Below are 27,584 nucleotides of genomic sequence, written 5' to 3' on the forward strand. Positions count from 1 at the left end.
TTTTTTTTTTTAATGCTCAGGATTTGGTGCTGTTAGATTTGCTTGTTAGCTTTTACACAGCTTACTATGTGCCAGTTTTGCTGGCAGCCTCACAGCTGTGAGAAACTTGGTGTGTCTGGCCAGGGTAGTTGTGATTTCTGTAGATCCGAACCTCCTAAGTAAGTTTGCCCTGTTGGGAGGAAGGATGAGTTTGGATTTTTAGCTTGTTCTGTTGTTTTGATTGGTAGGACCTGGAAGCTGTGAGAAATCTGTCTCTTGCCAGAAGTTATACGCCTTCCTCCTTATTGTTGATTGGAGGTAATTACGAGTCTGCAGTCTTTGCTGTATAATTTGGGGCTTTTACAATAACCTCTGGGCATGATTCTCTTTGCTTTTCTTAACATCTACCTTCCCCACAACTATCACTACAAAATACTTCCTATAATCATTTTATAAGGCTTAACAGTTTCCAAATTTTAACAGTAAGCAAAACTCTAGTTCCTTTCAGGTGCTTTAGAGTCTGCTAAGTGGACCTGCCTGGATATTCTGAGTCTTAAGTCTAGTATGAGTTAGCTTACAGAAGTTTTTTCAAGCGAAGGAAGAAATGGGCCCACCAAGAAATTAGGTTTCTGTTGTGGAGAACTGGGCCAGGCCTTTAACACATATGTTGGAATTCACAGAGCTGGGCTTGATGCCTGTGGGCTTCAGTGTAATATAGACTTGCTATTTCAGGAAAACCAGCGAAGTTCCCTTGTCTGTTTCACATATGTTGAGCTGATTGTCTTCCTTTATATTTGGTGGGAAATGGCATTTGATCTGATCCTTTTTGAATCATTACACAATACACACTTTGTTGGAAATGGGTACTTTTTCCTTTTTCAAGGTTTATTTTCTTAGTTAACAGTTGAGGCTGTTACCAGCTGTCTTCATAATTGTAAGGTGGAAAAATGGAGAACAGTTCTGTAGTGGTTTCTCGTCTATTTGGGGGGGAAATACAGTTCTGGAGAGAGGCAGGCTGCCTTGGCATCGGTTTGGGGCCCTGCTGTTGTGGACAGACCTGGCAGATATGAGAAACCCTTTTCTCTGTTTCCTTGGGTCTTTGGGTCTAGGGGGTCTTTTTGAGAAATAGCATGACCTGCTGAGAGCAAAATGATTTCGATGGTATGGGGAGGGAGTTCTGACTTTATGTTTGGGTTTTGGGTCCATACTCCGTTGTTCTTTTTAACTATTCTTCACGAAGTGGTTGTGGTTGGCAACTCTCTTTTGGAATGAGCAGCCTGGCTTCAGAAATCTCTGTCTGTCCATTTGAGTCTTATGTCTTTCACTCCTTAATATTTTTCCTTCTAATATCATTCCTAAGGTTTTAGAGCTTGGACTACATACGCCTCTTGGCTTTTTCCCTGGAAGTTCCCTCCATAGGTTCTTTAGTTGGTTTATGATGGAGTGTTGGATCTGACCTTGCTGCACAGATGTCTGTGTATTGGAACTAAAAATGAACACATGGTTTTTGTGCCTGTAGCACATGAACAGACACTGGCTTATGACGTGTTGGAAATGGCACAGGCTGGCTGACTTGGCACTGTATGCTTTAGCAGGGGCAGAGGTAAATGACGGCTGCAAAACCTGGTATTTGGACACCCTTGTTTGGAAGTTACTTTTGAAAAGGACATGTATAAATCTTAGGACATCAGAAGAGGGGATTTATAAACAAGAGAGGGAGGCCATTACTATTTCATTGTTTATATTTTAGGTTTCAAGGAATTTGAAAAGTAGCCAATGGTTTCTCAGTGTGTGTTGTCGGTCTGTCTAGTCTAATGCTTTTAACACCTTTTGTCCCCCAGATCTGTTGCCACACAATTAGTAATTTACAGAGTGGGAATGGACTGAGCCTGTTCCGTTCTGTTTCTTTGTTACCTGCAGCAGAAGCCATGCATAGCTGACACAAGGACTGCTCACCCTCAAAGAAGACCTTTGCCTAAGGTCTTCTGCCACTCCGGTCCTCTTCTGCCACTTGAGGCATAGCCCACCAAATCCTACCCCTCCCCACCCCACCCCTCAAATTTTCCTGCTGCAAAAAGACAAGTGACCCATTGGCAGAGTTACAGTGGCTTCATTTTGCTCCCTAATGCTTGTCAAGGTGATCTAGGGAGGAATAAAATAACATGGGAATGTGGTATAGAATTGTTACTTACAGATGTTACCTGGAGCTGTATCATTTATGATACTCTCCAAAAAACAGCATATTCACCTTAGAATGGACTTGGACTTTTATCATCTTCACTATTTCATACATACAAAAGGAGGTGTGTAAAGTGTGTGCACTATAATAAGAAGAAAACGCATACCTAGGTACTCATCACTAAGCTTAGCAAATAGAATGTTACCAGTTACCTTCAAGACCCCTGTGTGTTGCTTCCTGATTACATTTCCCTCCGCCCCCTCTTAACCACCATCCTCAGTTTTATGTTAATCATTCCCTTGCTTTGTTTTTTTATAGTCGTCTAGCTTGGTCTTTTCATGAATGACTGCCATTAGAATGCTCTCAGGACCCTTGAGTCAGAAACTGCTTTGGATTTTCAGTTAGACAGCATCTCCCCAAAGAGGAAAGGAAGCACTCATATTTATTACTAGCCTTCAGCTTCTTAGACCTTCTACTTCTCCAAGCTTCCAGCTCTGAGGCCCCCTTATTTGCCAAGAAAAAACCATTCCACAACCATCCCAGGGCTCTTAAATGGCTCTGCCTGGGTTTAAATTCATATGTATTTCTTTTTCTAGATCCTAGAACCTATCATTTTCTTCTTCAAAATGCCTAGGGCGGGGGAGAAGATGAGCTGGAGTGAGAAGCCCTCCACAAGCTGTGTGCATTTGGGTACTGCCGTTCTTCAGTGCTTGGCACTGAAGAGATTCGTCCCCAGCATGGGCAGATGGCAGAGTAATGCAGCTTCCTTTGAAAAGAGGCAAATGGCCAAATGGCTGAGGTGTGAACCCTTTGAAAGGCCAGTGCTTTAGATTTCTACTTGCTGAGTTTAATGTTGTACCCACAGTTTTCAAATAAAAATCAGCTTGGAAGCTCTTCAGTCTTACAGTTCATGTCCAGTGGAATTAGCTTTCCATTTCAGCCCTTGGGAGTGTTGGAACGAAGCTTCAGACTGTCATACGCAACTTTTATAAACAGAGGGACTGTGTGTGCTTGTGTCTTGATGCAGCCACATCTCCTGTGGATGCCGTGGGTGGGACATTCACCGTGGGCACCATCATTAGCTTTCTTAAGTCTCAGCATGGAGGAGGTTGTAGAGGGCGTGGGAGATGTCAGGAGAGGGAATCCAGCATCGTGGCTATTTCTGAGTAAAGTCTTCATGGTAAGATTTTGAAATTTTGTTTGAAGTGGGTTCTGAGAAGCTCAGATATCTATGTTAAAACATAAATGCATAAAGATCTAAAGTACAATAATTTTAAATAGGATTTCGTTTTGGCTTTCCTTAGCTTCTTCCCCGCTCTGTTGGTGCAGTTGAAGTTTCATTTTGTCCTTTGGGTGAGAGTGATTTTGGAAGGTGAGCCAGCTATAAGGCCTGGAGTCAGGCACACAATTCGGGGGTGGGGTTTTTAAAAGGTCTGGTTTATTGAGGTATAATTTATATACCACCTAACATTCATCTTTTTTTAGGTGTCTAGTTTTATTAATATGGACAAGTATGTATAGTCATCATAACCTCCACCACAGTCAAGGTAGAGCATATTTTCTTCACCTCCACAAGTTTTTCCTTTGTAGTCAATTCAGTCATCCTGAGGTGAGTTTTTTGATATTAGCACATTTCTAGCCAGAAAGTCTTTGTCAGAGTCTGGATTTCTTTCATTTCTCTTTGAAAAGCCAGTTGAAATTGGTACAAAGCAAAGTTACCTTTTCACAGGGGATCTGGGTTTTCCAGTTGGTTCCCTGGAGCAGCATCAAGGAGAAGTCATGGGGACAGCTATGTGACTGGCAGTTTAGACAGGGGAAGGGGGTCAGCCAAAGATGTCCTGAGGAGGCCCCCTTGTTAGCTGATGGCTTTGACCTATGGCTTGGGGGCAAAAATCAGAGGTCTTAGTGGTTGAAGATTACACGTGCATCCTGTAGTGCTGACCCCAAGTCCTAATGTGTTCCTTGGTTCCCTTTGGGACCTCCTGCTCCTAGGGCAGGCCCAGAGGGAAGGCTGTTGCTCAGCTCAAGAGCCTTTTTCTTGGCTCCCGTATGAAAATCAACTCTGCATCCAGACTTCCTGCCTCTAGAAATGGACTTGCTAATTATCACTCAAGATGTTTTACTCTCTTAATGCGCTAGGTGTGGAAAGATCCAAAGGAATTTCTCATTGCTTTATAGGCTGTGAATTCTGTAGCCAGATCTATTTAAGGAATTGCCTTAATTATTTCATTCTCTCCCTTTAAATTTTAGACTTTATTACAGAAAATTCCTGACAATGACTAGGGTTTGCTGTGTTTTTCCTGCGTCTGAAATTGAATAGTGTAGTGATTTAAGTGCATCTGTGTTCATTCCCTCTGTGTGCTTTCTTACCCCCTAGGAAACCCAGGTTGACCAGAACTCAAAGTGCCTTTTCTCCGGTCTCCTTCAGCCCCCTGTTCACAGGTAAGGGTGATCTCTTTCTTTTTCTTTTGACATCTGAAAGCCCAAGTGTTATGAGACCTGCTCGGACACACTTACAGATGGATCGCAGAGGGAGCTTCAGGCATGGCTACAGTTATTTTCTTCATTCCGTGCCTGCTGGGTTTGGGGTGAGGCTGTTTTTATGATGCCCAATGTGTTCTTGACTTTGGATGCTTTATAGTTTGAGTAGTGACTGTTTGCTGGTAATTAGGTGTTACACAGTGCTTAGTTCAGGATCATCACATATAAATTAATAGGAGGAATTATAAATGTATAGGCTCGCAGTGTATAAAGAACTCTCTAGAAGTCATACAGCTCCTGTTCCTGCTTCCAAGGGCTTCATGGCTTATCTGATATACATGATCCATGATTATCTGGTCTATTTTTAAAGACTTTGGTCAAAGGGGATTACATGAACTCTTGTCTTACCCATTTTAGGGGCTGGCAGTTCTTGCAGCTGTCAAGAGTTCTTCATTGTACCTAATTTAAGTCTCTCCTCTTGCAGCAGAGAACACAGTTGCTAAAGTAGGAAAGGGGCTGGATGTCCTTTGGGCAACTGCCTTCTCGTTAACGGGGAACTTTTTCAGAGAGGGAGACTGTTACGTCAGTCAGACGTGAGGCTCCTGCTTGCACAAGCTGCAGAAAAGGTCTTTGGCGCACTGCCTTAAGTCTCAGAAACTGGGTACTCATTGATTGTGGCTGAGAAGCCTTTAAAAAGAAAAAATCCCAATTTCAAACTCTTTTAGATATTGTGTCTCTCAAAAGGTGATTGGAATTATGATTTGGATATGGACATTTCAGATGTTAAGCAGGCTAGTGGAACCCCCGTTACTACGTAGATGGCCATGAGCTGCCAGAATAAGTGAGTTGGTGCTGTAACAGGCGCAGGTGGAGAAGGTCTCTAGCCCAGAATTAAAGAATCTTGTCCTGTAGCAGCGTGTCTTTCTAGTTAATAATTGTTTCCTATCTAAAGTAAAGAATACCCACGTGTAGTTTCAGGTTTGGTGTTCTGTTTCAGACAGTCTTAGCTCTTTTGAATTACATCTTTGTATTGAGGCGCTACACCTGTAATTTAGACATCTCTGACCCTTCAGGAAACATACTTATTTGAGTTCGTTGCATTTTGCTCTGGGCAGCTAGGCTCTCAGTTACAAAGCTGTGTGATGAGTTAGTACTAGCTTTCTAGAACTTCCACTGATGACTTTTAGAAAATATTTTCTGCTTATCTTAATTAGTGTTCAAGAACTTTGTAAAAAAAACTGTGTGTTAGATTCTGAAAGCCCAGCTCCTGACTTTAAATTTAGAGACCTCACTTTCTAAACTGGGAAATAATAAAATTTTAGCTGAGGAGCTAATTCAGCATCCTGAATAAGAAAAAAGATGTTAGAAATAACACCCTAAGGGCTAAATTTAGAGAAATCTTGAGTTCTGACCTATGGATCAGACCTACCAAGACAAACCTGTTCTTGGCTGTCAACCTTAGTTAATAAAGTACCATTCATCCTCCAGTGGAAAGAGGGTAGATGGGGTTGGGGGGCAAGGAGGAGGGCGCATGGCAGAGAACAGACCTGTATGACATGCTGGGAAGTGAAGAGGAACCACGTGCCACCCCCATCAAGTTCCTACTGAGAAGCTTCCTCTAAGCTTATCTGACTCTTGGCTGACTGTGGAAGTAGTTCATTATTAGGGTTGTAAATGTATTTTTCAGCCTTTGTAGCCTCAGCTATTAGGAACTAGTTGATATCTGAAGTGGTTGTTTCTCTTATGAGTGAATCTTCTGAAAAACAGAGACATGGTAAGCCATTTAGGAGGAAGTTGGGGCTAACACTGGGACCTCCGTCTGTGTTCAGCTTACCGTGTGATTCTTACTATGTTTTTCTGGCATTTGCTTTCTATGTCCATTTGGGCTTATAACAAGCTGCTTGCCATGCTCCCTAAGGCAGAAAGTGATATACAAATCTGTAAAAAATAAATGGTATGGGTTCCATTTGAATAAAGAAGACCCCTTGTTCAAGGTTATATTGTCAGTGGCAGAACCACAATTAATTGGCTTTTCCACTGGCATCCCATGTTTTTGTCCTAAAGAGTCCTTGACCTTTAACAGGGCAAAGAAATGATAGAATTTAAAATGGACTTCCCAGGTGTTTGGGGGTGATTCCAGCCCTGGGAGCATTAGATTTGGAGCTTTTTGCGAGCCAGGGACTTCTAGCTTCCTTTGCTTGCCCTTTGCTTGCCTTTGCTTCTGGACTCAGCTTTGGGCAAGGTGCTTCTATAACATGCTTGCTCCGTGAATCCCTCAGGTGAAACAGTGTCGCTTGTGGATGTGGACATTTCTCAGCGGGGCCTGACCTCTCCACACCCTCCAACTCCCCCTCCTCCTCCAAGAAGAAGCCTCAGCCTCCTAGGTATAATCTCCTTCCCTCTGCCTTCTTGTCCTAATGGGAGGGGGAGCTCCAGGGACCTGTGTTTTGCCGGGAGCCAAACAAGCTCCTGGGTTTCTAATGATGACCCAATTATTTCCTGTCTCTTTCTCAGCACCCCATCATCTACTTAAGCGGTTGACTGGGTCTCTTACCTGCATGCTATAACATTGACTATCCGTGTGTGGATTAGATCTGTACTTATCTTACCCTGAATCTGTAGCTAGTAGGCTACTTTAGGAATATCCTTACTTGCCTGCTTTCAAGCAAAGGAAACCAGATTAAGATGATTGTTGCCCTCTGTGCATAAAAACGAGGTGAGGGTCAGGCCATCGTGCCCCAGAGGGCAGCCTGATGATCCTTCTCCCTCTCCTCTGCTTCCCCTTGCTCTTTCTGTGCTGTGTTTCTGAACCTCTTGCTTTTGTTCTCTCTTCTAGATGATATCAGTGGGACGCTGCCTACATCTGTCCTTGTGGCTCCGATGGGGTCTTCCCTGCAGTCTTTCCCCTTACCTCCGCCACCTCCACCCCATGCCCCAGGTTAGCTTAGCTTAGGGGCAACACTTGCAAGAGTTGGGAGTACAAAGTGATAAACTTTTGAAGGATGGGAGAATTCTGTTTATGGTAACAGAACTTAGGAGAAAGCTTAAATTTCATCCCCTTGGCTAGACCGTAACTACTTGGAAATGAGGCCAAGAACTGGTGTTTCTAACCCGTTTTCTTTATGGAGTTGAACCTGATTTTTGTTAGCGATAAAAGACTATTGAATTTTTTCGTCGTTTTGCTGCTGAGACTGCTGTTTTAATGCTTAAGTAGATATCACTTGGGAAACTACTTTAATTTCAGGGCAGTGAGGAGGTTTAATATGTTGCTGGTTTTCAAAGTTCTGTGGTTTTTCTAAGCTTTTCATACTGACCGCAGCCTTGTAAATAAGTACCAAGCATTTAGTAGCCCATACCTGCTTTGCCAGCCTCCAGTACCCAAGGAATAAAATAAATGAAATCAGCATTCTTTTCTACTTGCCTGGCAAAATCGTTACACTTCCTGGGCAAGTAAGCGAGTCACTATTTCCAAGGCTGCTTTACCGGCACTTCACCTCGAGGTGGGAGAAGTTGGAATCGCTCTAGGCTGGTGAAGGTCCTGAAGTAGTCACCTTAGTCAGGTTAGTGAGCAGCTCCCCACCCCCTTTCCTGGGGTTCAGTGCCCCCACCCATCCTTCACAGCTTACACAAGCCCACACAGCTTTTTGTTCCCGCCCATCCAGCTCTTTCCCACTGCTTTGGCTTCCACCCTTTCCAGCTTAGCTTCTAATGCTTTGCCCCTCTTCAGTTAGCATCTCTGTTTTGGGGGGAGGGTCTGCTTATGGTTGGGAGGATTGAGGGTAAACAAGTGACCACCATGGTCTTGCCCTGCAGATGCATTTCCCCGGGTTGCTCCCATCAGAGCAGCTGAATCCCTGCACAGCCAGCCCCCACAACACCTCCAGTGTCCCCTCTACCGGCCCGACTCGAGCAGCTTTGCAGCCAGCCTTCGAGAGTTGGAGAAGGTAGGTGGTACCTGAGCAGTGGTGGCTTACCCCCTTCCTGCTCCCTAATTCTGTACCAGGCTCCCCTTTTATTATTTTTAGAGGAAGGGTCATTTCCTTGCCTCTATATTTACAGTGATAAAGCAATATGCTGATATTATCAATTCCGTAAAAGATGTAAAATTGAATCTTAGAAAAAAAAATCGAACATGATAAAGGTTGTAGAGAAGTGTTTACATAGTCTAAGCTGATTGTGGCAGATTAATTGACCCAGGTCCCTTTTCTTTGTACGGCCTTGGTAAGGGAACTGCAGAATTCCTCTTCTGTAACTTCGGAGGGCTAAGAGTATGATGAGCCCAGTGTTCATTGCTAATGGTTGAAACACTCTCCGCAGCTTTTCCCTATGAACCGTGTTGGAAGTGGGGGTGTTCTCCTGGGGTAAGATAGATTGTGCTGAAAACTTGGATATTTTTCTGTTCTGTTAACCACTTGACTGCTTTTTATCTTTGATAGTGTGGTTGGTATTGGGGACCAATGAATTGGGAAGATGCAGAGATGAAGCTGAAAGGGAAACCAGATGGTTCTTTCCTGGTACGAGACAGCTCTGATCCTCGTTATATCCTGAGCCTCAGTTTTCGATCACAGGGTATCACCCACCACACTAGAATGGAGCACTACAGAGGTAAGCCTTCTTCCTTCCTTGCCTGTCTCTACTTTTGCTATTTGACTTTTTCATAGGAAGAATTCATAGAATTGGAACTGTGAATGGGGGAAAGGTTCATAGACTCAATTGGATGCTGATACGGGCATTGGTTTCAATCACTAGAAGAAATGTTGGGGGTGGGTAGGAAAGAGAGTAAGAATTCTATTTAAAAGTATTGTCAGCGTCTTGTATCCTAAATAGGAGGACCTGAGCAAGACTATTGAAGAACAGAACAAAGCCAGTAAAACCATGCTCTTGGTAAAAGGAAGGATTAAGCTAGACAAATTCTCCCAAGCTTTGTTCATAATTAAACTTAATATCTAGAGATACTTTCTGTTAAATCGTACATCCAAAGAAGGGAATTTAGTGTTGGTTGTCTTGACTGTTCTATTCTGAATTTCTTTGCCTGACAGTCACATCCCCTCTTCTGCAGGCGGCATGGTGATGATAATTACCTCTCTTGTGAGCTTTGTAGTCTCTTAGGTAATAGTCGTAGAACTCCGAGAGTTTGTGGGATCAACGTGCTTTGGACGGTCTGCCTTCCTCCCTGGTGGGACCTCCTCCTCTGTGGGCGGATTGTGCTGAATGTTGCCGTCATGTCTAGAAGATGACTTGTACGCACTGCTGTCTGGATTGACTTTGTATTGGGACATTCTGTACTTGACTTGGGCCAGAAACTTGTGATGCTCATTGGTGGTAGGGCTGGGTGACATGTCACTTGTCGAAATACCTCCATCTGCTACAAGTTTAGAAAGTGTAGAGAACTTTGGAGAGTTTTGGGGACTTGCTCCTCCCATGCCTCACACACTTCCCACGTGTGATCGCCTTAAATGAACGGGAGTGGACATTCATCTCAAATAAGAGTCTCTGTCACGCTTTTCTCAGGCACCACGTCTTTCCTGCTCTCAACCAAGTGCTGGATTTATTTGGTCAGCTGCTCTCGTGAGGCAGAAAGTAGCTGTTAAGCATAGCTTTGTCCATAGTTTCCTCCGCCCCCACCTTTGCCTCAGAGATGCGGGAAGAGAAAGGAACTTCAGTCCAGAGACCTGAGAATGAGTTAGATAACTGCGGTAGCCCGCTTCCTGTTTTCCTGCCGCTCCTGAAAGCAAAAATCAAACAAACAAAATGCAAAATAAAGCATTTCAGAGTGAAGTATTTTTATAAACCTTCTAAAGTGGTTAATGAGTAGGCCATGGGAATGATGAATAAATGCTTGACCTCTAGGTTCCTGATAGGTGAGATGCCAGGAATGAGAGGGCGCTTTCAAATGGTTCTCCAGTTACTTTTGGTTCAAAGGGACTTTTCTTCCGTGAATAAATGGAATTTTTAATAGAAGCCTTGTGGGCTGTTCAGTTGCCAGTTTGCAGTGGAACATTTGTCTTGGTCTTTTTAAGTGATACTGTAAGAGTAGCTAGAGAGACTCAGATCTGCAGTTCTCCTGAGTGATTCGGTGTCCCCTTTGTGGGTGCTTTCGTTTGGGGCACTTTGTGTGTGTTTTAAATTGTGGGAGTTCAGATTCCCTTTTGCCTTTGGGATTCTCAAGTTTGGAGTGGGATCTTTGTAACATGTTGGGGCGTAGAATTTAGAAGTTAAAGAGAAAAGACTTAGAATTTGATTTTTTGGTGCCCAGCACACACATGAACGAGTGATACCCACAAAACTGCTCATCTTGTCTTTCCTGACTGTCCGTGAATACTTGCAGACTTAGATCTTCTTGAGAGGATGTCATTTAAATTTGCTTTTGCTACAGCAGTCTTAATCTTACAGTCCATGATTGAAGAATTAGTGTTCATACTGGACAGAGTATTTTTGTATCTTTTTTTATGACATGGAATTTATTATTTATTTGTTTAACAAAAGCCTCGTAAGACCTAATTTATGTCTTATTAAAGGCAACATCTTTCTTTCCATTAATTGTGGAACAAGCAGGAACAGATGGCTTCAAGGACCTTGTCTGACTCAACTTGCCCATAAACAACCCTCCCAAAAGTGAGAATCATAAAAATGTTCAAATCAACCTCCCAGACTTTTTAAAAGTCAGTTTTACATTTTTACGTCTCCTTAATTTTCCATGGCAGGAACCTTCAGCCTGTGGTGTCATCCTAAGTTTGAGGATCGCTGTCAGTCAGTGGTGGAGTTCATTAAGAGAGCCATCATGCACTCCAAGAATGGGAAGTTTCTCTATTTCTTGAGATCCAGGGTTCCAGGTAAGCCTGTAGTTACTACATTATTGAACTTACTTGGGTATGGTCCAGTATAGTATCAAAATGTACCCCCCCCAAAAAAAAAAAAAAAAAGGCCACAGTTACTTAAAGCTTTGTGTTCTGGCTTTTATGGCAATCACTCTAGAGTTCAGTGGTTAATCCCCTATGCTTGTACATTAATCTATCAATATTTTGAGAAGGAATCTTTGTTTCTCTGACCACGTGAAGGAAAAAACTGATCCTGCCTCTGATGTGCAGGCATCATGTGAATATTTAATATCCAGAGATGTCTCCTTGTCCCTAATCCAGGCATCGTACACTTAAATGTGAAACAGGTGAGAGTTCTCAGGGCATTTCCCCAGGAGCAGGGAAGGTAAAAGAAGGTTCACTAGAAAGGCAATGGTGAGTGTCAAGAAGGCTGAATTCAGTGGCAGTCTGTTCTGGATTTTGTCCATGTCGTACTAAACTTTCTGTTAAAGAGTAGGTTCTTTTGTTGTAGCTTATATCCCCACCACTGTTGACTACAAAGACTTCTCTCCATTTGGGAACACTGGGCAGGCAGTTCCCAGCCTTACTGGTGTGGTTATATAGTCTTCCTGCCCACACAGCAGGAAGTTATCTGTGTAATAGCTACTGAAGGGGGAGAAGCTGTATAGTGTTAGGAAAAGTAAAGTGATAAGCACATTAATTGAAGCATTTGTCAGATACAAACGGAACTTCACATGAGAACATCGTTCTTTCCCATTGAATGAAAGTAAGATTTGTAAACATACAGGATGCCAAGAAATTGCTCTAAAAAGAAGTTGCAGGAGAGCCTCAGGCAGAATATCAGTAACAGGATCGAGCCAGGTTGCAGGAATGTGTTTTATAATCTTGGTGATTTAAATAAGGTGTGACAGGGTGCGAACTGTATTAATTCTCACTTCATTTAGTATTTGCTTCAGTGCTGTCAACACAGTTGGGTCTCATACAGTTGACTTGATTAAAGGGAACAGTTAGAATCCTTTCTTATAGGAATTGCTCTGCATAGCAATTTGTAAAGTTTGTGGCTTTTGGGAGGTATTTATTTAACATTTATTTTTGTAACTTAGTATCAAAAATAAGCCACATCTCTGCTCTCAGAGAACTCATAGCCTCAAAGGGGGATCAGGTAGGCAGATAAAGGTAAGAGCATGTGTTAAGTTCTATACAGTGATCAGCAAGGACAGGCTAATAAGCTCTGTCTGTAGGTGAACCAGGGAAATCCTCTCAGGATTCTGGGGTCTGGAGCGTGTATCTTCTTGTAGTGTTGAGAGGCCATGGAATCTTGGACTCCTCAGGTGTAGCTCATTTCATTCCACAGATGTGCCCTGTCTGTAGACATTTTAACTAACATTGTTAATGGCTAGAGATTATAATGATTGCTATTTATTGTCTGTCATGCGCCCAGAACTTTGTCAGGTTCTTTATTTACATCTCGCTAAGATTTTTTTTAGCTAATAGATTGATCTATTATTTACAGGTAAGACTATTTTCTTTTGCCAGTGAGGAAACGGAGGCTGAGGCTCAAAAGTGAAATTACTGTAAAAGTCAAATAGCTGATCAGTCAGTGCTGAAGCCAGGATTCAAATCCAGGCCCAACTAACTCCAAATCCTGTGCTTTATTTACCACCACTCTGTGATGGGCAAGAAGTAGCACTAAGCAAATGGAAACTTGAGTTTATTGGGATTTGTGAAGACTACACAAAGAAGTCAGAATTGTGTTTGTTAGTGGAGGGTGTCTTTCTGGGAATATTCATGTATGGTGACTCCTACAGGTAGGGTATCTATTTGTACTTGAAAATGTAATCAAGTTGAAAAGGCAGAGCAGAGTTAGTGTTTGCCCCTGGACCCTAAGTGACCTCTCTTTGAAGGACTGGGACAGAGGAGGCAAAGCCAGTGTTCTCCTTGACCATTGTTTGCTGCACTCTTTTGCTTATCATGAAGGTCTGGGCGTTCCATGAGGTTGACTTACTAGAGGCGAGGACTCATCAAGAAGAGGTAGTCATAGCACTTAGGTTGAGCCGTCAGCCTGCACCAGGAATTTTAACCTAGCACATTTGAAAAAGAGCCCGTTTGTTCAGACTTTGGGATGATAACTGAATGCCCACAAGGAGCCAAGTATTATTTCATTTAATCCTTACAAAATCCTTTGAAGGGACATTACAGCCTCTCTTTCTCTCTCTCTCTCCAGATTGAGAAACTGAGGTACAGTGGGTTGCAGTGCTAGGATAAAGTGTCACGTTTTTCTGGCTCAAATCTCGAGCTGGATGCACTGGCAGGGCATGCCAGGGATCGTAGGAATCATAAAGGTGGGACTAATGGGAACGTTCTCAGTGGTGGCAAGTAAGGAGCAGAAGGAAGGTAACTAGAATAAATGGAATAATTAGCATCTAGAGGAGGGGCCCTTGGTGAAAATGATGGCACCTGAGCTTGATTTCCCCTTTTATCATAGTGTTGGTACATGGTCATAACAAATCTGAGGTTGCTGATTACATCTCAGTCTGATCCATTTCACAGTTATAAACGAAGCCCCTAGCACCAGGCCGCAGTCTCAAAAAGAGAATGACTGGATTAGCACGAAACCTCTGACCCTGGGAAAGCCGTAACTCAAAGCAAACATGTCCTTAGTCCGGAGACTCTTCATCATTTGCGATGAAGAGAAAATACCTATTGTTTTTTTTTGTTTGTTTTTTAAGATTTTTTATTGGGGAAGGGGAACAGGACTTTATTGGGGGAACAGTGTGTACTTCCAGGACTTTTTTTCCAAGTCAAGTTGTTGTCCTTTCAGTCGTTGTGGAGGGCACAGCTCAGCTCCAGGTCCAGTTGCCGTTGCTAGTTGCAGGGGGCACAGCCCACCATCCCTTGCGGGAGTTGAATTGGCAACCTTGTGGTTGAGAGGACGCACTCCAACCAACGGAGCCATCCGGGAGCTTAGCAGCAGCTTAGCTCAAGGTGCCCTGTTCAATTTTACTTGCAGGGGGCGCAGCCCACCATCCCTTGTGGGACTCGAGGAATTGAACTGGCAACCTTGTGGTTGAGAGCCCACTGGCCCATGTGGGAATCGAACCGGCAGCCTTCGGAGTTAGGAGCATGGAGCTCTAACTGCCTGAGCCACTAGGCCAGCCCCATTACCTATTGTTTTTTTAATCACACTTTGAATTATACAACTGTAAGGAAATTGGTCATTTCCTCTTTTGTAACCATCATAAAGCTTATATTGCTTGTTCAATGACAAGTCTTCCCTGTGTCCCAGGGTGTCTCAATTTAGCACTTTTGACATTTTGGGCTGCATAATTCTGGTCTTCAGGGAACAGTCTGGTGTGGCAGAAAGACCATGTTCAGGTGCTTAGACCTGAAATCCAGATTTGTCACCCCTAACCTGGTCCACGTTGGAGGAAGAGAAAATAATGAAGTAGCTGGTAACTGCATTGGTGCCCAGAACCCCTGGCATGAGGACCAGAGGAAGGTTCCTACTGTTCACTGTTCACCTCGCCCTTTCCCTTTCAGCTGCACTGGTATCACTTACCTTGTTTCCAGTGCTAACCTCTTCTATTAACTGGTTCTGATGTGAGAGCGCCAATTATTTGCTGTTTGGGGACAAACGGTAAATGGTCAGGTTGACACCAGGGAATATCAGAATTAACAGATTCCAAATTGCTATTTGTGAACCTAAGGCTAAAAGTAACACAATTAAATAGGCACCTATGTATGGTCATTAAAATTCAAGTAGGAAAACAATCATAATTATATGCTGCTTATTAGCCTGATCTCTTTAGGCACACGTCCTATACTATTGCGTCTTTGGGAATAAATAATTAGATACATAAATTACTTTTATCTCTGACACATCATGTTGAATTTAGCAATATTACAACCAACCCCCAAAAGCTTTCTGTTTGCCATAGTTTAACTTAGTAAAGAATACTTTAAAAACCTGAGAGAAAGGGTAAATTCAAACAGGCATTTGAACCTGAAATCATTTTTAAAATCACTTAAGTTTAAATATATTCAAGAGAGAAATTCATGTGTCAATTCTATTTTTTCAATGATGTATGAGGAGAGGGCCAACCACGTGGGTGGAGGGGGGCTACAGAGCTTCAAAATATAAACCTTAGACTTGAAGGGGTAGAAGTGAGAAGGAGAGAACTAAGGGAGGCTGGTCATGAAGGAACCAAGGTGCTGGGACTGGCCTGGACAGTCGCCGCTGCCGGGGGGGCCCCCCACACACACACACACATAGGGACAAGTGCTTGTTCTGAGGAGACTCCTGGATATACCACCCCCTCCCCACCCCTACAGAGGTTCCCTGGGCTAAACTTTTCCTCAGCAGGTGTTCAGGGCAGGCCAGCTTTGTTGATTCTGTGCTTTAACAAGTTCTCTTAGCCCAATAGGCCTCAGTTTCTTCACATGGGAAATAGGAATAATAGTGGTATCTAGCTCAAAAGTACAGTTTTGAAGACTATATGAGTTAAATGTTTTTAAGATAAACTTATTTGTTGAGTAGCAGTATAATATGTATTTTAATTTTTTGTTTGTTTTAGAAAGTCAGTGTCAACAACCATGAAAAGGCTTTGGGAGGCAAGCTCTAATTTTTTCTTCTCATGCCTTGAAACAAAATTTAAAAAGCTGCTTGAAATTAAACTCCAAAAATAATAGATATTTTATTTTCCAACAAATTGTATCTACAGAATTTTTTTTGATATGACAATGGCTGAAAAAATAATTCAAAGATTTTGCAGCTCAGATTCTTTCTGAGAACAGTTTGCTTATTTACTTTCCACAGCCCCTTTGTGTATTAAAACTAGAATATTCTTTGTTTCTTTGAACCTGTTTCAGTGCCCCTGCCATTCTGGGTGTCTCCGTTCTGTAGCGTAGACTCTTGGGGGGTTGGAATTTCCCAACACAGAGCCTGCTGATAATTGAGGAAATCTGAGTGGGGGGCTCCCGTTGGGCCTGGCTGGCATCAGTCAGCAGGCACGGGGGATTCCAGCTTGCCCAAGCTACTGTAGTTGTTTTGCTTTTAATAGCATCATCCTCTTTTTTTTCTGTTCCTGTACCCAGCCTAAAATTTCAGAAGCAAGGAGGGTGGTTGGGGGGGGGGCGGGGGGCGGGGAATATGAGGTGATTAAACCTGATTGTCCCGTCTTGAAGTAAATGGCAGAAGTGATAGGCTTGTAAACTTTGATCTCAGCTGTTGCCTTCTGCTTACCAGCCTGTCAGTTGGAATTTGGTGGGGACCCTGCTGAATAGCCTTTTGAGTCCTCGCCTTCAGGGTACTGCTAGATGTGCTGAACAATTGTCCCCCATCCCCAGGAGGGGTGCTTTCGATTCTTGTCCTTCCCTGAGAGCCTCAGGCCTGGGATTGGCCACTTGGCTCCCAGTAAAGTCTCTAGCTTGGCATTTTTCGTTGGGTTGTTCTAAGAGCAAGACTCTCGGCTGTTAAGAGTGACGCTAGGGAGGCCCTCTGCTGGGGAGAATAGATTCTCTTGAGTGTGAAATCTAGTGGTGGTGCTTCTGCAAATGGAAATCAGCAGGCCTTTGTGGAAGGGAGCTTTTGCACAGAACACATAGATGAACTATAAAGAACCCCATTTGCCTTCCCTGGACTCCCTTCATAAGGGAGACTGTAGTTAGCTGCATTGTTCCCTCTGAATGTTTCTCTTGGTTTTCATTCTTGAAGGACTGCCACCAACTCCAGTCCAGCTGCTCTATCCAGTGTCCCGATTCAGCAATGTCAAATCCCTCCAGCACCTTTGCAGATTCCGAATCCGGCAGCTCGTCCGGATAGATCACATCCCGGATCTTCCACTGCCTAAGTACAATGGGGTCTTTAGGGCTGGGGGCAGGAGGGAGGGTTAGTTCCCGATGTTAGTGAGGCCTACACGCTGACTGCACAGGCAGCTCCTTTCACTTGTCCTGGCACCTAACTCGGGAACTGTCACATTTCTAGCCAGAAGGGAGCAAGGTGTGTGTGTGTCAGCCTCCCTTCTGCAGTCTCTATGAAGGGTGGAGGGAAGGAGACAGAGCTATAATACAGGAGAAAGTGGGGATTCTGTTAGGGTAGCAGAGTCCTCGGTGTAATCTCAGCCACATAGGATTGATAGAAAGCGTTCAACAAAGGTGGTGTTTTTTTAATAATCTATGTAAATGATAATTGGTGTGTATCCCTCTTGTGTTTTTTTACAGACCTCTGATCTCCTATATCCGAAAGTTCTACTACTATGATCCTCAGGAAGAGGTTTACCTGTCTCTAAAGGAAGCGCAGCTCATTTCCAAACAGAAGCAAGCGGTAGAACCCTCCACGTAGCGCGGGGCCCCTGCTGGTCACCACCAAGGGTATGAGCTCTGCCTCACTGTCCAGCCATGTTCTTCCTGGGCAGTTGTGATCATGCGTGGGCCTTGTTTCCCTCCCCCACCCCCTGCCATCCTGTGTATATACCCCTGCTCCCAGCATCTGCCCACAGTTACCACGTCTGATAATGAAGTTCCCAAGGGGTGCACACCCCAGTTGGGAGAAGAGCAGACAGACAGGGAGGCTTAAAGAATATTTGCCAAGCAACGTGCAGGCTAACCCTGAAGTGGAGGAGAACATGCACACGTCGCTGAGTGTGCAGCTTGCTCTCAGACTTCGGCTAATCCCCCTGATATTGTACAAATGACATATAAAGCAGGAAACCAAAGGGGAAGGAAGCTTCATCAAAGGTACCACAAGCATGCCTTTAATTGCAATAGGCATGCCCTTCAGTGAGAGCTCCACTGTGTCCCACAGCTTGGCATAGGGGGGTGAGGAAACAGAGCTCACTCTTCTCGTTAGAGTTTGATTTGGGCCACTGACAGTAAATTGTTCAATGGAATAAGTGAATTAGCTAAGGAATTCATTTATCTAAGAGGCTGTTCTCCCATTGCTACACTAACAGCTCTACTCATTTTCCCATAAAAAATCTTGGAATACTGGTTCCTGCAGATGGCATTGAAAGGTAGAGGTGAATAGGAACAAAATTGCCAGAGAGGAGTGATTTTGGTAGTGTGGGTTTACATGCAAGGTCTCACATTTCCAGTGATTCACTGTTGGGGTGCAGTCACACACACACACACACACACCCCACCCCCACCCCCACCACCGTCTTGCCTTAGTGCGCAATGTCCTTTTAAAGCACTGAATATTTCTGCTTCTCTTATAACCTCTCTGTTCCCCAGATCCCCCACATAAAACAAAGGGGGGAAATCCACAGAAGCAACAGCCTTAGAGTGAGAAGGGGCTTTAATCTCTCCACCCTCTCTGTTCTCTGCATAACAGAAGAGTGACCTTTGGTGTTTATGTCCCATGGATTTTCTTGAGCCATGGCTAAAGTGAACCCAGCTGTGTGTCTGTCTTGGCTCTGGAAGTCCCTGATCCTGTGTTATTGGGGGAGAGCATGTGGGCTGGGCTAATAAGGATTAACCAGGGAGAAGGAATGAAGAGGAGAGATCAGCAAATGGTAGCTGGGAGGCTGCAGAGTTTTAACTTAAAGGATCTTGGATTGGGTATACAGTCTCTTATCATTGCTTCAATTATATGCAAATTATATGCCCTCAGAAGTGTCTCCTAAGGCATCGGAATCCCCTAATGTTTAGGAGCATGTTTCTGCTTGGTGCCTTTGCGGTTGAGCTTAGGATGGGAAAGCAGAAGGGAACTTGGGAGGCCCAGTTACCTGACTGCACCCTTGGAAGGTTATAAGTATAAAGGCACTGAGGTGGGAAGGGACTTGATAAGATCAGGAGTAGGCATTTGTCGCAAGTATGGGGGGCAGTCATGTGTTGGTTAAGGATTGAGTTGAACTTCCAGGGTCTCTTTCCTGTGACACAGGGATTGTTGTCTGTGGCAAAGAATAAGCATCATGCTGTACTTGCTCCTGATTTAGACCCTAGGACCCCGTGAAAAAAGAGAAGTAACACTTCTCGAAGGAAAGGTCTTTCAAGTGTAAAATTTTGGTCCCTATGACTTCTTGTTGGTAAGGCTGATTTTAATTTGGGAGTTCTGAGTGGACTACTTGGTCTGTTACCTGGGGAATTTCATGCCAGGGTGCTTGGAGTGTAACAGCTTGAACAAGTACCCTTCTTAAATTAGAAGGTAGAAGCTGCACTGGCCTTGGTAATTATGTCAACCCTCTTCAATGGCCAGAAGCTGCAGAGACCTACAGCTATTTCTAGCTGGCTCTCAAAGGGTTATTTTAGGGGCTCGGCTCCTTTTTTAATCTCAGGGGAGAAAGCGGGGGAAGTAGGTAGAAAACTGAGAAGGGAAATGGAAAGGGGAAGTTAGGCATGATGGTAGGACATATTCACTAGTTTTTTGTTTTGTTTTTTAACTTATTTTGAGTGTGTTTTTCCAGGACCCATCAGCTTCAAGTCAAGTAGTCGTTTCAATCTAATTGTGGAGGGCACAGCTCACAGTGGCACATGTGGGGATCAAACCAGCAACCTTGTTGTTAAGAGCACTGCTCTCTAACCAACAGAGTTAACCGGCCGCCCCTTACTAGTTCTTTTGGAACGTTCAGGTCATAGGCTGCTCAGGCCCCTCCGACAAAGGCCATTGCTACATCCCTAGCTAGCTGCAGTGTTTGTAGAAGTGTTTGGCTAGCCAGACTCCATTCTCCTTTTGAGCTGTACTTCTCTACCTCCAGAGGCTGGGCTATTCTTTCACTCCATTTTGGTTCCACTCGGTTGAACCCCTCTAATTTTTTTCCCTTTTTTTGCCTAGCCATTTGGTTGCCAAGCTCCAATTTTGAAGAACCAAATGAAGCTACTATGAAACGAGGAGTAAGAAAAAACAAGAGGGAGTAGTAAGGGTTGGGATCCTTTGCGCAAAGACGTTGGTTCCCCTCGCCGCCTGGGGCTTGGAAGAAGCACACAGCCGTACTCTCTGAGTGGGGGCTCCGCCGTTTGCATCCGCCCCTGTGATAGCTGGGAACTGGATGAGCTCCTTGGAAAACTGGAAGAAGTCTCAACACTGTTCCTTTTTCACCAGTTTTGTTTTGGACATTTACATTTCTCAGTATGAAAAACTCACCTTAAAGACAGCTGGGGTTTGTGCCCATTGGATTGGACGTGGTGTGAGGGTGAGCAGGTCCAAGGGGGAGGGGGGACCGCCAGTGTGGGTCATGCAGCTGGTGCCAAAGGCAGAATGCGAGTTTTCACCATTGACCTTGAAGAAGGGAAGAAAAGGAGTCAGAAGTGCAAATGGAGTTGGGAGTTTCTGAAGGATGAGAACCTGCTTCTCTTTAAGCAGGAGTGGCTTCAGTGGGAGCAGGAAAGAAAGGTGGGTGGTCTCAGACAGAAGATAACCGGACAGAAACTGGCAGATGGCTTCTGCTGGGGAAGTTGTGACTCCTTGCATCCTTTCTTTTTAAGGTTTAGGAACCTATTACAGAATCACCTCTCATAGAAGCTGGATTTGTTTTATTTTACTTGATTCCTAAGTTCTGTGACCTCAAGTTAGCCCCATTCTTCCTCCACCCTCAACCTGTTCCCCAAGATAACTGAACATTTCACCCTGGTCATGGTAATTCATTCCTATTGCTTCTGCCAGCTGTCAAGGCACTAGATTTTCTCATCACCTGAGCAGTTCAGAGCTCCAGTCATGGGCTGCTAAAGGTAATGGAGCTTCCAGATTGTTAATAGCAAACTGTACCGTGACTTAGGAGTCAGTGCTACTTACTTACCTCCATATGTCTGTCGGCTAGTGAGAGGGAATGTGCAGGAAGGTGGGAAACGAAGCTGTCAAGTTGTCCTCTTCCTAGAGAAAGCTTTCTAGTGTCTCAGCCTTAATGGGACGTCCTTAGATTAGGAGGAGGAGAGCATTACATCTCATGTTTTTGGGTTTATCACTGTCGTCCTACTTCTGGGACGCGAGGTAGCAAGGGCTTCTATATTTTCCTCTGTTTTTTCTGGCAACACAAACATTTTCCTGAGTCAGATCCTGTTTGCCCTCCTTTCACTGGGATTCTGTCAGATGCTGATTTCAGAGTTGCCTATCTTCCAGGTGGAAGTGAGGAGGAGGGAGAAAAACTCCAGTGCTTTTCAATGGTCTTTAATTTTTCCTGAAGCAGGCCATTGTCAAATCATGTAACATTATAAATTTGCTTTTCTGTAGAGTTACTCTGGGGAAACTTTTGCAATTAAGATGTGAAAATTTAGCTGTTTGGTCTTTATTACTCTTTTCCAGTAAGTGTTCCATTAGACTGCTTCTTTTGGTACCCCTGTGCTTTATATCTGTCTCATCTCATGAGATAAATAATACTGTCAGGTTTGTGGTTTCCTGATGGTTTGGAGTGAGGCCTCCGTGACTTGTTAATTTATAGGACTGTCTCATCTGGAAGCACTGGCCTTCTGCTTTACGACCTGCATAGAATGACCAGTCTTCCTCTTTGCAGCTGAATGGGGAGGAAACTTGCATTGTTACTTGGCTGTAAAGAGGTGGCCCACAAAATGAGCTTTGTAGCATAAACACAGCCCACCTCTGATTTGTCAGGAGGTGCTTCTCTCCTTGGCTTCCATGGTAGTATTACCAACCAGTTAAGACTGTGATCCCAGAAATTGGCTTAACCTGTGAGTCTTGTCTCTTGAGGGTGCAGATTAACTTGCCACCTTGCAGAAAGTGCCACCCCTCCCCGACCCCTCACTGTAGAGCCTGAAGTCTGGAATCCACTGGGTGGCTGATGTGCAGCTCTCTGGGATTTTTCTTCTGTAACCACTTTCGCTACGCATCATTTTTCAGTTATTCCTTCGTATGTGTTTGCTTGGCTCTTGGGCCAGGTACTGTGGAAAACACAGGAGTCAGAAGGTGTGGTATCTGGCTTTAGGGAACTTTTAGGTGACTGCCACACATGAAGCAATTGGAGAGTGACTCAGTGTGGCAGGGAATCAAGAACTCTTTAAAGAAATTCAGAGTGGGTAACATCAGGGTAGACCAGATGATGTAGGAAGGCTCTGAGGCGCTGGGTGAGGCTTTGGGTTGTAGGCGAAGGCAGGACAGTGAGATGAGAAACACATGAACCAAAAGCATGGAAGCAGAAATGTGCATGGCGTGTACTGAGCAGTGCACAGCCCTAAGTTAGAGCAGAAGCACCTAAGAATCCGTTTTCAGTGCGAAACTTCCCAGTCATCAGGCAGGTCTGAGTGAGTGCTGAGGGCTTATGATGGCAAAGTGGAGTCCAAAGCCGGAAGTCAGCAGGGTTCCTGCCGGTGGCCCAGGACCTGACCTCACTGCTCTCGGTGCAGCCTGCATGAGAGGCAGAGCTCCTGGACCCGCTGTAGTGCCAGGGTTTCCGCTGGGGAAGTCCTACACTCAGGTACAAAACCAAGCCAGCTGAGGAGGGCCAGCCTCATCCCTGCCTTCTGTCTGCCCCTGGGAAGGGTGGTGTCTACCTATGTCTGTGATCTGTCTGCTTTAGTCACAGCCCAGGCTGCAGCCTAAGTCCTTTTTCTCAGTAGAGCAGGTACAAGACAGGGCAAAAGGGAAGAGGCTCTGTCAGGAGATGTGGTGGAAGAGGCGGGGCGGGGGCAGTGGGCTGAGGTGCTGGCCTGGTCAAAGAGTAACCGGAGTGGGAACAGCTGGCCTGTCGTTAGCACTCCCCTTCATCTCCCCTGGCTGGGCCCACCCCCGCCTTTGCCAGTTCTGTGCAGTGCTAATTGAAATGCAGTCTACAGAGGGTACTTGTTCCTTTTGGGTTGTATTCTAAAGTCACAAACTGGAAAAGGCTCTCAATTCTAGAGATCCCTCATTGATTTCTAAGTTGTGAGTGGCCGATGTAGTACCCTCAGGCCCTGCCTGTGTAACCCTCACTTGTTTCTGATTGATCTGCTGTAATCATCCTCAGGATGGCGTGAACCACTGTGAGCTAGTGACAACTACTGCTACAACTTGCTATTACTTGAAACTTATGTGCTGTGGTAGGAGCGCAGGAGTAAGGAGGGTGGGGCTTTCGTGTAGGGACCAGGTAAGTGGGTGACAGCTGGGAGTTTGGGACCCTTGGTGATGACCTTGGCCTAGTCGTCTGCCTGTGCCTAGATGTAGTGAATGTATATTCACTGGAATGTGAGCTGAGGACTGTAGCCACCAGCCTCCCAAGAGGAAAGGCATGATGGGGAGCTTGCCACCCCGGCCGGCTTCTACTCCTCCACCTCCATTCCTCCTTTTCTCTTGACTCATTATATAGGCCCCTTATTAAGGTTGGGGATGATGTGGAGTTAGCTGCAAACACCCATACACTGCACATCCAGGAAGAACTGGGGGGCAGAGAGGGCTGTTAGTGGTCCCACATCCGGGTGTGAGAGACTAGGGGGAACTGGATGCCCTGGGGTACCAGCACATTCAGGCCTCCCCCCAGCCACCCAGAAGAGCATGGCCTGCTCGAAACCCTCAGGGCCCAGCAGGGTGGGGATGGGAAGAACTTTTCCCTTGGCTTCCATCCATCCCTGCCTTGCCACCTCTCCCTTGGCTTTGAACCCTGAGGTTGGAGGACTGGGCACTGGGATAGTGGCTGTGGCTGCTGGAGGGCCAGCTGGAAGGTGTGTGTGTGCACATGTGTGTCTTCATTTGCAGAAGTCTTGCCACCAGTTGGGGTGTTGAGAGCATCTCCATTGGGGGGAGACCGGCCATTTGTTTTCCACTTTTAAGAGAATGACATGCCCCCTGTCCCTAAGGGAGGAGCTTTTGAGTTAGACATTTTCCCTATGGGAATCCTCTTGGTTTGGTCTGTGGGAAGGGGGGGGTAATGGATAAATGATTTTTATCTCTAATCGTCAACACAGCTGTTCTTACACTGAATTTGTGCTATTGCATACATGTAGCCATCTTTCTTTTCACTGCAGCAGTGTTTATCAGTAGTTCAAAATGATTTATTTGCTCCTGGGGAGTAAAACCTTTTTTATTAAAAAAAGAAAAAGAAAAAAAAGAGAAGTGCGACCCCCTCCCTCCCACGATAGTGATAGGATTATTGGGCCATGACACTGAAGAAGGCAGAGTCCAGTGTGCCAGTCCCCATGGTCTGTCCTGTTCTTAGCACGAAACGACAGGAGGCCTTGAGAAGACAGAGAGCAAACAAAGCCTTGGGAGGAGTGCGAGGGATTGTACCACAGAGAGGGGGCACTGGGGACTCAGGTGCTACAGGAAGAAAAACAGTGATGAATTGTATGTAAAATGTTGACTCTAATCTGCCAGGGAAAGACCTTTCTTTACATGCAGATTCCATGTTGTCTCTGTCCTTTTCATCCCTCCTTGACCTTCCTGGCAGGTGCTGTCCGGTTTCTTCCTCTTTCCTATTCTGTCTTCTCTGCCCCTTCTCCTTCCCTTTCCTAGTCCCATCTACCTCCCGGGAAGCCAGTCCTGCATGCTGAGTCAGTCTGTGACATGCCTTCACACCCATTTCATCTCATTTAGAGGGTACCTGGAATTGCTCTCTCCCCCTCCCGCCCCCTCCGCCATGCCAAGAGGCATTAAGGGGCAGGCAGAAAGCAGCCAGCCCTGGCCGGAAAACGGGACTGTCTGGTTGCAGCTGGACTGCGATCATAGTTGCTCCTGGAGATAGAGAACACGGCGCGCTTAGGACACTCTTGATCAGACCCCAGGATAATTCCAAAGCGCACAGCCCTGCTCACAGCTGTGTCCTAAGCCCCCTGCCCAGCTCAGCAGGAGCAGGAAGGCTGGTCTCACTGCATCCCTGGTGCTCCCTTGAATGGGGCGCTGCCCCTTGCATTAGGCCCAGAGCCTTTTCCAAGGGACAAGCATGACACAGGCACCACTGGGCAGCCCAGGTGTTGGAATGCCCACACTGGTGCTGCCTGGGCATAGCCACTGCTGTACATTTTTTGGTTGTTTTAAGAAACTCAAGAAGGGTGTCATTCTGGGCTCCTCGGGTGGCTGTCCATTCTTCACCAGAGGGGAGCCACACCCCCTGCAACCACTCTGTCCTCTTCAGCCACCCTTCCCTCCAAGCCAAAGCGTGGCCTGACTTTTCTCTTCCCTTTTAGTTTTCCTCCTTTCCTCTCCCTTTTTGTGCTTAATTTATTAAAATAGTTGCTGTATAATTTATTTTCATAAACTATAAAAATTACTAAATGGTTAAAATAGACTTGCAGGCCAATCTTAAATGGGGTGGGAGGGTCTGAGGGTGGGTGGGGAAAGATGTTTTGATATAAACAAAACAAATGCACTTTGGGTGTGTTTTGGTATTTTTCTGGGGCTAGAAGGGTGGGTGTTGGGATGTCCCTGTAGATTAGTTCCAGAATGGGGTGTCTGTATATATTGTATTAATAGGCATGTTTGACTCTTGTAAAGGGACATTAGTAGCTGCTGCAGGTCCTGTTTGGAATCCCATGTACAATTCCCGGTTTTTTGTAAGTGTCAGTGCGGGAGACATTTGACTCTTGTGTTTGTATCTCCTTTTTATGATTGCTGTACTGACCATGTCTTTTTGGGGAGGGGTGAAAAGAGATTTGAAATAAAAATGTTTAGAAATTATTTCATGTTATTTGGTGTGTGTTTTTCAATCCCTCTCCCATCTCATTTGACTCCTCACACCACACCCCCCAAGGGCAAGTGACCCACTCCTGGGCACTGGGCAACCCCTGTGACCTCAGCCAAGCAGAGCACATCCAGAACTGGTCTTGTCAGAATTAGATATGTGGAAAAATTCCCGAGTCTTATGGTCATTGCCCACAGATGCCGTCTCCTTCCTTAGGAGGTGCAGGAGAATTCCAGAAAGCTTTCTGGGGCCAAGTGCCTGTGGCCCTTTTGCCTTGGTGAGCAGTGGTGTCGGGCTGTACTTAGGGAGAGCTCATATTTTATCTTTGTACATAGTCATTTCTAGCATTTACTTAGGCCGGCAGTCATGGGTTTTTCACAAGTTTAAACTGCTATCTCTGTCTTTCTAGCCTATTCTCTCTTGAGCTGCGCTTTCTTTGGAGAGAAAAAGACCAGGTCAAGTCTTGCTCTTTGCCTTCTCACCCAAGCCCTTAACCAAGTTCCCCACTGAGAGGAACAGTGTACCACCCTGGCACATTTTGGGGAGTTTTCTACAATTTCTCTGCATCCTCGGTGTGGGAAACATGCTGAGAGAGATGAAATTGAGTTCCCAGGAGTTGCATTTTCGAAGACTGACTAGAAGAGCCTCAAGGAGAGTCTGGGAATCCCCGAGCGCCAATCAGCTCATTCACAAGTCTAATGTTGCGTTAGGATGAAATAGAATTGTATCAATGTGACAACATTAACGCTTGATTAAAGTTTTCTTCCCTTTTGGAAGAAAAGGTGCTCTGAGCTATGAATTGTGAATATTCCAAGGAAAAATGCTTAACTCAGAATCAGCAATTCAAATGCTTTAATGGCCGCCATTTGGACAGTTTGTCAATCATCAGGAATCTTTACTGACACCATCAGTCAAGAGTGTTAATGTGTACCTCTTGAAAGTAGAGAAACACAGGTTTTCATCACTTCAAATCAGTATTATTCATATTAGTGAGGAGTGGTTAGCGGTTAGGTTTGTTAGGAAAGGTAGGTACGAGTCTATCGTATGAGTCTGACTTGGGTAATAAAGCCACAGAAGGAAAGGCATTCTTTTGGAAACAGCCCAAAATAAACAAACTACCCCCTCCCACCCGCTTCACCCTAAAAACCTGAAACTGCCTACTTCATCTGTGTTCCCTGGTTACTTTTACCCACCACTTTCTCACAAAGGCTGTTCCACCTCACCTCTCAGTGGCACTCATGCATACCTACCGTCCTTGAATTCAATTATAAGCACGTGACAAATAGTAATAGTGCAGGAAATTCCCTCCTCCACTTCTGTGTGTGTCCTGATTAGGGTGAGATGGGAAAAGTGAATTTTCTGTCTGTCTTGGTTCCCTCCAGCCTCTCCCATTGTGATCGTCTTATGTATAATGATTCTAGTGCTTGTTTGTGCCACATGAATTCAGAAAACCAACCATTTTCATCTGGTTCTCAGCCAAAGGCACAAGAGTTGACTCCAGCTCTGCAGATCCACTGGCTGGGTTATCATGGATCTGTCATGGAACCCCTTCCCGAGAGATTTTCAAGAGGAATTTTGACTGCGATGTTATCC

The 27,584-nt window shown here is 45.0% G+C and overlaps 1 protein-coding gene across 3 annotated transcripts in view; it reads left to right on the forward strand.

The window, feature by feature from the left end:
* Positions 1 to 24,422, forward strand: part of SOCS7 (suppressor of cytokine signaling 7) — a 27,674-nt gene extending 3,252 nt beyond the window's left edge. Inside the window, exons 2-10 of one of the 3 annotated variants that reach the window (XM_074320530.1) lie at positions 4,536 to 4,600; positions 6,919 to 7,023; positions 7,476 to 7,577; positions 8,453 to 8,583; positions 9,076 to 9,244; positions 11,344 to 11,472; positions 17,171 to 17,306; positions 17,677 to 17,826; positions 20,228 to 24,422. In XM_074320530.1, the coding sequence (XP_074176631.1) occupies positions 4,536 to 4,600; positions 6,919 to 7,023; positions 7,476 to 7,577; positions 8,453 to 8,583; positions 9,076 to 9,244; positions 11,344 to 11,472; positions 17,171 to 17,306; positions 17,677 to 17,797 (958 nt within the window). In that variant the 3' untranslated portion in view covers positions 17,798 to 17,826; positions 20,228 to 24,422. The remainder of the gene's footprint in view (positions 1 to 4,535; positions 4,601 to 6,918; positions 7,024 to 7,475; positions 7,578 to 8,452; positions 8,584 to 9,075; positions 9,245 to 11,343; positions 11,473 to 17,170; positions 17,307 to 17,676; positions 17,827 to 20,227) is intronic. The other 2 variants (XM_074320528.1, XM_074320529.1) reach the window with 2 other exon arrangements.
* The last annotated feature ends 3,162 nt before the right edge of the window (positions 24,423 to 27,584 follow it).

Source organism: Rhinolophus sinicus, linkage group LG15 (assembly GCF_036562045.2).
Source record: "Rhinolophus sinicus isolate RSC01 linkage group LG15, ASM3656204v1, whole genome shotgun sequence".
Classification (NCBI taxonomy): Eukaryota; Metazoa; Chordata; class Mammalia; order Chiroptera; family Rhinolophidae; genus Rhinolophus; species Rhinolophus sinicus.